Here is a 12,693-nt window from a genome sequence, read left to right on the forward strand (position 1 = left end):
AATCCCTGTTTTTCCCAACTTTTTTCCTTGTTAGGGAATGTTCCGTTTCCTGCTTTCCTTCGGGCTGTTGACCCACTGATCTCTGGATTGTTGTTTCAGACCATTTTCCTCTCACCATCTGTTTCAGGAGAATCATTTGTCGCTTAATCTCCCCATAATAAATCAAACATTGGCTAGTTCCATTCCATAAAGTATCAGAACTGAATACATATTGTATGATTGTCTATTTTTTACAGATCAAACAACTGACGCTTGAAGGAGCTTTTTCTTAGCCATTTACATCTCAGCATGTACGTCAGACATACTTTATCTTTTTTTCAGTTTAACCAAATAAGGTTTGATTAACTTGAGTGCTTTTTTCGGCAGCTCTTCCTTTTTAATTTGCCATTTAGGAGCTTCAATGAAGCAGTTTAACTCACCACCAAAACTGATTTATAATAACTTTAGACAATAACTTGACTCATGTTGAAAACTGAGGCAGTTTGTAGAGTTGGCATAACAAAACAATTATATAAAAGAGGTACACTGTGAGAGTTTTAAACATACAGTAGTTCTCTGCAGGTATTTCACCGATTTACTGTATGTGATGACAGTGGTCAGATATTCTGCCTGCATGGAACTTTAATCCCATAGATAGAAGTGGAACAGTTTTCATTTCATGTGTATTTACCTTTAAAAAACACACAATCTCATTATAATTTGTAGACATTCACAGACAATGTATTTGATTCATTACTGATTTATTCAGGCTATTCTACTTATACTAACTTTGCAATGAATGAGCATGTTGTATCTTTGATGAATCCATAATTTATACTGACAAGTTTGATTTAAGAGTGTTTTTTTTTAACTGCATTGTGCATTCAAGGTCACTCATTCCTGTCATATACGCAATGGAACATTATGTGTTGTAATTGTGTAAATGTCTATGTTTACATATAGATATGTATTCTGTCTTTGCCTCATTAGTTCCTACAGCACAGCAGAACCACACTGTAGCGTTTCTTTCTTGCTCGATGACGTGTCCGGCGTCTGTGATCCAGCGTCTGTCATCCATCTTCAGCTTACCTTCTCATCGTCTGCCCCGCCACTCTCAGTTCACACAATATTATAATGACATCACTTAGTAGTAAATGTGATAAACATGGGATTACAACGAGCCATCACTCTCAGCAGCTCTTCTTCGTCTGACGCTAACTCATCGTCATCCTCACTGTTTTTGTCTGCATCTTCATCTCCAAGAAAACCATCATCATCCACACCCCCGGCCCCGCGGCCGTCCTGCTCGTTTCCCGAGTTCGTCGAGGGCCTCCTGTCCCCAGATGGAGTTTCGGCGTCTGCAGCCCCACCTAGTAACTCTGATTGCTCTGTTTGGTCCAGTGATGTGGAGGGTTGGTCTACCTCTGTGCTTTGAGTCATAGATTTTCGCTCTGGTGATACTGGAGGTGTATCAAGAGGAGACGTATCTATATCTACAAGTGTGGTCTTTAAAGACGCATGCTCTGGGGCGGGTGAGGACAGTAGGGGTGCACATGGGGGTGACTTCAAACGAGGTTTGCGGAAGGGTTTGTCTATTTCTGCTGAAGCAATACGGGTATGACTGCATGGAATACTGGATTGAGAGGAGGGGCTGGTGACAGGGTCAGCAGGGTCAGCAGGTTCATCGTTTGTGGTTGTTTCTGTAGTTTGTAAATCAGGAAAGGTGAACGGTGGAGTGTCAGTGTCACCAGGGGATCCAGGGCTAGGACTGGTGTTAGGTTGTGCCTCAGTATGGTCAAGGGATGTATCGTTTGGTGAGCCAGGGTTTTCTTCGGGTGGAGCAGCATTTTGAACCATACGTATGGGGCTCATCTTCACAGTGGCTGGGTGAGAACTGGAGGAGATTTTGATTGGTGTAGAAACATTATTATTGAAGATCACAGGGCTAGGCACAGTTTCATTGGGGATGAAGCTGGTGTCGGGTGCAGCGGTTGTTCTGGGTGGAAGGGTTCCTCGGCAGGGGGGGAGGTTTTGGTGGGTGTAGATGCCGGGATTGTCTGTGAAGCTGAAGGAAGGATTGCAGTTTCCATATTCTTCATTGTTATATGGTGCTTTCTCCGTGTTCGTCGTGCTGCTATTGTGACTGACCTGGAGAGCAACAACAGTGGAAAAAGTAAACCGCTACTGTATCGCAGAGAGAAGGTGAGTGAATGATCCCAGTTTAGTGTAACGTGTCGAAATTGCCAGGCCTTCTATCAACCAGGCAATCTAACCTTGTAGTGAGTGGGAGTGAGTTGATTAATTACAATGTGAGTAATTTACTTTCCACACTTACAGTATGACTGTATGATACTGAGCTTGAAGGTATTCCCAACCTTAGAAACAGTTTGACGAGAAAATCTTCAAAACAAGGTCTGACTTACATGTTGCTTTCGACCACATCTTGTGGCCTTCATCAGCGGATAGAGTTGTTCAGTTGTCATGAAGATGGTTTAGTTGTTGTCATGTGATATTCCACACTTAGGTCATGTTACAAGAACTAAATCCTCTCCATGACAACTGAGAAACTCCATCCGGTGATGAAGGCCAGGAGATCAAAAGCATCAGAAACAGCTAATAAAGATTTCAGACAGTTCAGACATGCGCTAATTAGAAAACTATAAGTAACTGTGAAATGGAGATCATGACTAGTGGACTGTACAGAGTTTATTAAGGGCAGGAAATATAGGACAATGAATGATGAATATTACATAAGAAGCTTCAATAGTAAACAAATAACTCACCAGTTGGAACCACCGTAAGCTCTGAGGGAGAATATGCAGTAGAAAATATTTTTAGAAACTCAAATTTACTGACCAACAAATTTTGGTAAATATAATTCTGGAGTACGGAGCTTAAAAATCTCACCACATTGGGGTGTTTGCCCTGGGCCACACAGCCTCTCTGCAGTGGGTCCCTCTTTCCTTTGTGTTTCTTCTTCAGCCACATCACCATAAATAGGATACATCCAAGTACAGTCATGAACACCATGCTCAGAAACAACGCTTTGCCCACAGTGCAGCTTATCGGACGCTCATCTCCCAGTGGACTATTAGGGACTGCAGTGTACACAGACAGACATACAGATACATTGTTTCAGTCTGCAGGCTCATCAGTAGTGAATGCCAGTGTGTGTAAGAGTGTCCTTACTTGATTGTCCTTCAAATAACACCTCCACCACTACAGTAGCAAAAGTGGCATCACCTGAGTCCTGGTCTATAGCCATTACCTGCAAAGTATTTTGACTTTTTATCACATCATCGCCATCTTATTGCTTTCATGCTACATAGGAAATCTTTCTAAACACTTACAGTATTGAAAAGAGAAAAAAGGATGCCAAATGTAAGCTTACATATTGTTGTTTTGTCGTGACCCACGATATGAAAAAACACTGGTATTGTCTTTTCAATCAAATTGAATAAAAAAATCAAACGATAACAAAAGGTTTTCACTGAGGCTCACCTCTAGAATGTGTTTCTGTTTTGCTTGAAGTTTATTGGTCCTAGCGATCAGAAGACCCTCCTGTGTGATTTGGAAGATGTCTGTGTGATTGGATGTAGGACTGAAGGTGAAGTGGATCATGGGATTGAAACCCTGTCAATTTGTGGAGTAAAAGGAGGTGGGTAGGTGACGATGTAAATCACATACAGAACTGCTTTGAGAATTTTTGCACTGTGGGTGTATATGGCATGTGTGTTGAGTAAAGTGTGGTACATGGGTAAAGTCTTGATCTTGTACGTGTAACATCAGCGCTTTGCTGCCATAGGTATAGACCAGTGAGGCGGGGCTATTTCCGGCAGTTACAAAGCCTTGATAGTCAACCCTGTCAAACTGTGGATAAAACTTGTTCACAGCCAGAACTCGGACCAACACTGTAGCAACAGAATATTTTCTGGGGTCATCATCCTGATATGCCTGGGTGCAAGACACAGAGAGACAAAAAAAAACAAATCAGTGAGATTGGTATTGGGAGTAATAAAATTGTGGAGTGGATGTCTTTCAAGCCTACTGCGAACATTGAATCTTACCATGACCTGTAGATGCAGCTCTGGAGTTTTGAGTCTGTCTCCAATCCCCCGAATCAGTTTCACCTCCCCCGTTTCTGAATCCATCAGGAAATGCCCATCATTGTCTCCTAGCATGAACACAAACATAGTTACTATAGTTACAGATGTAAGCACAGCACATTTGAATAAATGCTAACTTGCGTTGGTGTATGGTACCTGAGAGAATGGCATAGCTGAGTGGAGAGCTGAGGCCTCTGTCTCCATCCACTGCATGAATGGGACCAGGAGAGAAGTCCAACACAATATCCTGCAACATGACACACATTTGTCGGTCTTACTTCTTGGTTGTGTTGTTAAGTTTAGCAAGATCAAGTCAGTGGATAATACAGTGGGTACGGAAAGTATTCAGACCCCTTTACATTTTTCACTCTTTGTTTCATTGCAGCCATTTGCTAAAATCAAAAAAGTTCATTTTATTTCTCATTAATGTACACTCAGCACCCCATCTTGACAGAAAAAAACAGAAAAGTAGAAATTTTTGCAAATTTATTAAAAAAGAAAAACAAATATCACATGGTCATAAGTATTCAGACCCTTTGCTGTGACACTCATATTTAACTCACATGCTGTCCATTTCTTCTGATCCTCCTTGAGATGGTTCTACTCCTTCATTGGAGTCCTGCTGTGTTTAAGTAAACTGATTGGACTTGATTAGGAAAGGCACACACCTGTCTATATAAGACCTTACAGCTCACGGTGCATGTCAGAGCAAATGAGAATCATGAGGTCGAAGGAACTGCCCAAGGAGCTCAGAGACAGAATTGTGTCAAGGCACAGATCTGGCCAAGGTTACAAAAGAATTTCTGCAGCACTCAAGGTTCCTAAGAGCACAGTGGCCTCCATAATCCTTAAATGGAAGAAGTTTGGGACGACCAGAACTCTTCCTAGACCTGGCCGTCCAGCCAAACTGAGCAATCGTGGGAGAAGAGCCTTGGTGAGAGAGGTAAAGAAGAACCCAAAGATCACTGTGGCTGAGCTCCAGAGATGCAGTAGGGAGATGGGAGAAAGTTCCACAAAGTTAACTATCACTGCAGCCCTCCACCAGTCGGGGCTTTATGGCAGAGTGGCCTGACAGAAGCCTCTCCTCAGTGCAAGACATGAAAGCCTGCATAGAGTTTGCCAAAAAACACATGAAGGACTCCCAGACTATGAGAAATAAGATTCTTTGGTCTGATGAGACCAAGATTGAACTTTTCGGCGTTAATTCTAAGCGGTATGTTTGGAGAAAACCAGGCACTGCCCATCACCTGCCCAATACAATCCCAACAGTGAAACATGGTGGTGGCAGCATCATGCTATGGGGGTGTTTCTCAGCTGCAGGGACAGGACGACTGGTTGCAATTGAAGGAAAGATGAATGTGGCCAAGTACAGAGATATCCTCGAAGAAAACCTCATCCAGAGTGCTCAGGACCTCAGACTGGGCCGAAGGTTCACCTTCCAACAAGACAATGACCCTAAGCACACAGCTAAAATAACAATGGAGTGGCTTCGGAACAACTCTGTGACCATTCTTGACTGGCCCAGCCAGAGCCCTGACCTAAACCCAATTGAGTATCTCTGGAGAGACCTGAAAATGGCTGTCCACCAACGTTCACCATCCAACCTGACGGAACTGGAGAGGATCTGCAAGGAAGAATGGCAGAGGATCCCCAAATCCAGGTGTGAAAAACTTGTTGCATCATTCCCAAGAAGACTCATGGCTGTACTAGCTCAAAAGGGTGCTTCTACTCAATGCTGAGCAAAGGGTCTGAATACTTATGACCATGTGATATTTCAGTTTCTCTTTTTTAATAAATTTGCAAAAATGTCTACATTTCTGTTTTTTTTCTGTCAAGATGGGGTGCTGAGTGTACATTAATGAGAAATAAAATGAACTTTTTTGATTTTAGCAAATGGCTGCAATGAAACAAAGAGTGAAACATTTAAAGGGGTCTGAATACTTTCCGTACCCACTGTATATGGACATCATAAATGACCATTCCAATAAAACACTATTCACTACATTAAGCCATCATTTTATTTCATTTAATTTCCATTTCCGTCTATAACATACACTCACACAAACAGCGCTGTTACATAAATGCACTGATAATAGCAATACTATGCTTTTTATTTACTCATGTTGGCACAAGGTGATGATTACTGTATGCATTAATCTGGGCTCATTTCACATTTAAAAACAGCTTTATGCACTAATTACCTTCTTTTTTTCTTTTTTTTTAAAGTGCCCCCAAAATTTCGTAAATGCCCTGACTTTTTAGACAGTGAAAGTTGCCACCAAAATAATTTCCTACACTACCACTAGGGATATATGTGTGGTCTGATAGAAGGAGGGTTTAGCAACTGACCTCTTCCCCCTCTGTGACTTTGACTGTGTACACAGGGCTGGTGCAGATGCGACTATTCTCATCCTGAAAAAGTAGCATGCAGGGCAGGAACTGTGGGTACTGGTCATCTCCATCCAGGACGGTGATGGTGATGTTGCTGCTGGTATTAAAGCGCTCAGCAGTGCTCATTTCCTGAAATAATGACAAGTCAAGATTTCTTTAGAGGATATAACCCTGGAAGCAAGTTTGATGGAGAAACTAATGAATGCATGAACTGCCACTTCTTTTTATTACTTATTTTCATCTTCCTTTTTATTGTTATTATTTTTTTCCGTATGGCATGTGCATGTATTTGTGTATGTGGTATGTGTGAGCGTGCGAGCATCTGTTGAATGTTTAATGTACAGTTTCAGGAGATGCACAGCAAGTTTCTTTGTACTATGTGCAATGGCAATAAAGGCATTCTATTACAGTATATGAGGTATGGTTCTATTTCTCCATTAGTAATCGTAAAGAGCATCAGGGAATCAAATCTTTACTTTATTTTCTTGGGAAGGATGACAGAAACGGATTTAATAAGATAAATTTGTGGATACATTTACTCTAAAACAGTTAAAAATGTAATGTTTATAGCTTACCGAGGCGTGGATGATGATAGTAAGCAGGGTTTTGGTCTCATAATCAAGAGGCTTGGACAGGATCACCTCTCCACTGTTAGGTAGATCAATCTTGAAGTACTCTGCATCAGGCTGCAGAACACACACAAACACATTAACAATGGTGCTTTTTGTGGTGGTGTTTTTTTATAGTGTAAAGAGTTAAAGAGTAGAACTCACTGATGCCTGGTCAATGGAGTAAATGATCTTGTCGTTATCTGCATCTGTGGCCTGGACAGTTAACACCACAGTGTTCACTGGAGTTAGCTGGAAAACACACAGATAGAAACTCAGGCAGAGAAACACGCAACATACAAACATACAAGATTAAAGTGCTAACACTTTATTCTTGTATGTTTGATGTATGCATATGTGTGCATGTGTTTGTGAGCATGCCATACCTCGCTGATAATGAGAGACTGGACAGTGTCTTCTGCAAACACAGGGGAATTATCATTCTCATTGAGAATCTCCACCATGATCCTGTACACACTCTACAACAACATACAAAAAGACACAGAGGTTTGAATGTGGGATGACGAACTGAAGAGTTATGGGTAAAATGAATGGAAAAATGTGTACCTGAAGTGTGTCATCCTCATAACATGACAAGTCAGCCATTAGAACAGGACCCTGAGCCTGAGAGATGTGGGAACAAAACATATGAAGATACGAAGAAGACCTTCATTCAATATGATCAAATATTTTAACACAAATCCTAAATCATGATAACCAACTGGATAACTTTGTGAACAGGCTATTGCCAAGACATTGACTTAGGAAAACACTCAATTTATAATGTTTAATTCCATATTAAAAGCACATAATGTATAAATATGTTCAATCTATTTTCAAAAAATAACCCAGTCTTTATAGGCTTTTGTATTCGTAAGAAATACAAAAAGAAATGTGCCTAAAAAATATTATATTGTAACATGCAGTTTCTCTTATTTGATGTTAATCATTAATCAATCATGCATGTACACCAAAACATATAGAAATAATAGGCCACATAACACACTTTATGTATTTATTGTTCTTTTAATAAAAATGTCATATTTTCCTTTTATGGTGACAGCGTATGAAATGCCCATTTTTTATCAAGCACGCTGGGAAGACGAGATTTCTATAAGGTGTGTTTAATAAGTGAATTGTACATATGGACCCTCTTGGTCACTCAAAGCTTAGTATACTTGATAAATATGCAATGTTGAAACTATATAGCTGTACTAATGTTTTCTTTTTAAGGATAGAGTGACAGAAGTAGATCAAATGAGAGTAGAGAGAGAGAGAGAGAGAGAGAGAGAGACAGAGAGAGAATGCTAATCTGGTTGACCCTTTAATAGCTGCCATGATGTAAATCAGCTGGCTGGGAAGAGGATGACGGTAAGAGAGATTGTGTTCGGTCCAAGGACAAGGCTGTACGGGTCATCCCTGATAGTTTGCTCTAAACTTAGATACAACTTCCTCATTGCAGCCCCACACTATAACAAGCATTCCTACAGACTCGGCGAAATGGAATTGCACAGATAAAATCTGTAATCCTTGCATTATATTCACGTCTTTCTGTTTATAAGAAAGCTCCAACACTCAGATCAGTGTTTAAGAGGACATGTCCCGACTCAGTTACCTCTCGGTCAAGGACCTTGTCAGCTGATGTTTTCAGCCGGATGCTTCTTCCCTCCAAGAAGAACCAATCAGCGTCCTTTCCATCCAGGCTCCATTGAACCCCCTCCATTGTGGTCTCAGCCATGAGTTCAGCAACAATTTCTCCTGAGTGGCTGTTTTCTCTGATTGTGGCATATACATCCTGACCATCCAAACAGCCACCCCACCCTGACATTCCTGTGTCAAGGCAAACATATGCAAAGTGTAAGAAACCCATAAATTCTGGCAACAAGTCAAACTCTGATGCGTACAAATGTGACGTGGCTGTACCTGTGGCTGTGTGCAGACACAGGAGGAACAACAGTGAGCAGACCAGAGCCTTGGCTTGAAACAAACTCCATTTAAGTTCAATGAGGGCCATTCCTGGGCTCAGTCAAGCCTCAGGGATCAGTTATTTCTAAGTGAAGAGAGAGGAATAACAAACATGATTAGCTAAACACGGTCATCCTTTCACTTCTATGGTATGAATGAGTGGGCTAGGCTTAGCTTTCTTCTGTACCTTGATGGCAACATGTCTTAAGAAGCATCATTAGGTTAAGACCCTCTCCTAATGTATTAACAAACCAGCATGCACACACACACACACACACACACACACACACACACACACACACACACACACACACACACACACACACACACACACACACTCTCTCTGCTCTGTCCTGTAATTCCCTCAAATCCCCTTAAAGTGTGTTTCTGTCTGGCTTTCCTTAGTCTGAGAGCTAGAGCAAACCAGCAGAATAGTAGCCCACTATCCTTCTTCTTTTCATGTGTTTCATTTTCATGTAAACCCTGTGATTTATATTCTTCCTGCATCTGTGGCTTTTTAAAGGTTGCATTTCCTACAAGCACATATAAGAGTTATGGGGTTACAATGACTCTTTTTAGAAGTATGTCAGTCAGTATTTCAGAAACTTGGCCACATTTTTTCACCACAAAATTCAGCTTCAGTTATATTTCAAGTAAATTAAGGTGTGTGATTTAATGTCTATCATGCTCTTGTGAGTCTCTGGGTGCACTGGGGTGTTGTCTGTGTACATGTTTGAATGGGGTGAGGGGGCTAAATAGGATCTGGGGTCACATCCTAACAGAAACTCTGCTGCAAATGTGAGGTAAATAAACACACACAACTCATATAATGGATATGAACACAAATTGCCTATGCTGTTGTTCAGCTGACTGACCTGTGGTTGTCAAATCCTCTGCAGCTTGTCTGTCAGTCTCCATATCCTCTGGACTTGTGATGAAAGCAGCATCTCTGATTCCCAAAGCCCTGAAAAGCCACTAAACGCCACTCAAAAAGGCAAACTGAGGCTTTTAGGACTGAACAATAGACACAACAATAGATATCACCGGCCACACACAAACTGACCCCCCCACATACATTAAAAAGCAGATAGCACCTTATGGTGTGTATCCTGGGATCAACGTCAGCTCAGAGGCTAAAGCCAGAGGGCGGAGTTTACCTGGACAGGGACAAAGACTGAGCCAACCAGATTAGAGATGGCAAGCAGCTGCTGGTGAGGTCAGAGACTGTGGTCACAAGTGAAATTAAGAGATTTGTCTGGTACAAAGACAGAGACATTTTGTCATGCAATCAAAGTTGAACGGTCAGTTCTACTTCAAGCTGTAGTTGCTTTATTACAGAGCATAACAGAAAATGTCTTTTTCCTCAGTAAATTAGGTCTTGGAAGCTTGAAACATTCTTTAAGTGTATATATATACTGTATGTCAGTGTATTGTTTAGGTTAGAACTTGCTAAAAGAGTATGAGTGTTTACTTTAGCTACAAAGCTTTTGGTTGGATTTGATCAATTAGCGACATGTGACACGAAGTAATGGGGCCTGACAAGGGATTAGTTATCAAACATTGGCTGTTCACCTTCTGAAGATTAACTCACACTTGTCCCAGCATGCATAGGCACACACACACACACACACACACACACACACACACACACACACACACACACACACACACACACACACACACACACACACACACACACACACTTAAAGGAGTATGTCTGGTCTGAACATATCTTTAGGGCTTCTGTGATGAAAGCTATCGTTTGCAGAAATGTTTTGGTTAGAGCAGACTTGTCAGTGGTTTCTATTGTCAGAGAAAAAAACAGGAGGAGCAGAAGTGTAATGTTTGCCTCAGGGGAAAGTTAACTACTGCACAGTCTGTGTCTCTGAGAGAGAGTACAGAGGACAAGCACTTCTCAGATCATATTTTTAGGTTTAAAGATGGTATTTCAAGCAGCATTTAGAGTTGTGAATTCAGAGGATGAAACAATCACTGCACTTTTTGCACAGTTTTTTAAGGTTTTTATGTTGACATAATAAGATGAACAATAGCTAAATAGATTACAGTAACATAGATAAACAGACTTGTTGAGGTTGTATTATATTGCTGTGATTGGACATGACCACTGGATGTCAGCAGAGATGTGGTTGAAAAGAAGATAGGGAATGGTTGATAGATAATAGTTGGATTGTTGTGTGTGTTTTGCTTTTTCTTGTAATGATGTTACCTAAAATGGCAATCATTAGAAACTTAGCTGAACTTTTGTCGAGGACTGTTAATTGTACTGAAGAAAGACATCTCACTATAGACAAATTGATTGTAGCAGGAGTAGTTTGGAGTCTAACTCAGACTTTGCTGTTTATACTCACATGATGTAAAATATGTAGACACATATGTGCACATATCAAACTCTCACACCGTCACACAAACATTTTTCAGTGCATTTTGTGTCCTTTGTGTGTAATTATTCATGTGAATATGTAAATATTTTCATGGGCAGAAAGGAAAGTTTGCATTACCTCTCAAATACACAGTAGCAATACCAAGTGAATAAATTGAATAATGAAACACTGTGATATGTGAACAAATGTTGCATTAATGTTGTGAAATCTCATAAATTCAGTATGTCGTATGCTAAGGCTCTAAAAATGTCAATGTTGGTCCATCTTAAGTCCACAACTTTGGTAAAGTAAAAAAAAAAAAAAATTGACAGATGATTGATTTTGCACAGACATTCCATGGTGCCCAGAGGATGAATCCTAATGACTTTGCTGATCCTCTCACTTTTCCTCTAGTGCCACCTTGAGGTTTGCATTTATAGTTTTGAGTGTAATGTCTCGACAACTACTGGATGGATTGATATGAAATTTGGTTCACACACTCCTGTCCCCCTTTAGGATGGATTTGAATAACTTTGGTGATCCCCTGACTTTTTTTGACTGAACATGGTAAATATTACACATGTCGTTATGAGCATGTTAGCATGCTTAGCATTCAGCTCAAAGCACCAATGTGCATACAGCCTCACAGAGCCTCTTACATGGCTGTAGATGTATTTGTCTTGTTCTAAGTTGCTCAATTTGTCCTGCACATCGACCCAACCTTCTTCCACTCAAGAGGAAGGCCCACTGGCTACGAAGTGGGTGTTAGAGCAACATTATGTTCCTGTTAGTGTTCCTCTGAAAGACAATTTAACAGTAAATGGCCTCCTTCATAAAGCTTGATTCTACGTTGAAAAAAACATTTGCTGCATTCTTCAAGTCTATACTGCTTTATCACTGTCTTCAATCAGCCCTCTCGGCCTGGAAGTACAATGCCATCCAGAGGGATTGAGTGTATGCTGAAAAACCACTGAAGCGAACAGAGCAAGTCCTGTGGGAAAACTTTTAATTGTGATTATTACAGACTAACTAGCATGATTCACGGATAAGGTTTTATTTGGTAAGTGGACAGAGGGTGGGAAGACCTCAGTTAAAATCATGTGTCTCCTGTATCTCCTTTATTAGGAAAACACCTGGGTGTCCTATCATCACATTAAAAATACTTCAACAAGACACAGAGGCATGTCTTTCTTTGTAGCAGTGTCTGTGTAGTCTAGTCCTAGAGCTATGAGGGTGCACATAAAGAAAGGTTCTGAAATAATA

The 12,693-nt window shown here is 40.7% G+C and overlaps 1 protein-coding gene across 1 annotated transcript; it reads right to left on the reverse strand.

Annotated features, from left to right (window-relative positions):
- Window positions 1-645: 645 nt before the first annotated feature.
- Window positions 646-12,301, reverse strand: LOC144522075 (uncharacterized). The gene is made up of 16 exons (XM_078256864.1): window positions 9,925-12,301; window positions 9,008-9,134; window positions 8,700-8,914; window positions 7,652-7,708; window positions 7,471-7,563; window positions 7,250-7,336; window positions 7,052-7,162; window positions 6,435-6,605; window positions 4,242-4,332; window positions 4,047-4,153; window positions 3,733-3,933; window positions 3,481-3,612; window positions 3,169-3,247; window positions 2,887-3,077; window positions 2,763-2,783; window positions 646-2,127 (listed from the first exon to the last, which is right to left on the reverse strand). Exons 2-16 carry the CDS (start codon window positions 9,096-9,098, stop codon window positions 1,120-1,122), a joined length of 2,655 nt encoding a protein of 884 aa, XP_078112990.1. The 5' UTR covers window positions 9,099-9,134; window positions 9,925-12,301; the 3' UTR covers window positions 646-1,119.
- Window positions 12,302-12,693: the final 392 nt, after the last annotated feature.

Source organism: Sander vitreus, chromosome 8 (genome assembly GCF_031162955.1).
Source record: "Sander vitreus isolate 19-12246 chromosome 8, sanVit1, whole genome shotgun sequence".
In the NCBI taxonomy this organism is placed as follows: domain Eukaryota; kingdom Metazoa; phylum Chordata; class Actinopteri; order Perciformes; family Percidae; genus Sander; species Sander vitreus.

Coding starts and splice junctions, on each gene's coding strand:
- LOC144522075 (XM_078256864.1), bottom strand. CDS start 9,098: ATGGCCCTCATTGAACTTAAATGGAGTTTGTTTCAAGCCAAGGCTCTG. Junction 8,915..9,007: donor GTGTCTGCACACAGCCACAG/GTACAGCCACGT, acceptor GCCTTGACACAG/GAATGTCAGGGTGGGGTGGC. Junction 2,128..2,762: donor GCTTACGGTGGTTCCAACTG/GTGAGTTATTTG, acceptor GTTGCTCTCCAG/GTCAGTCACAATAGCAGCAC.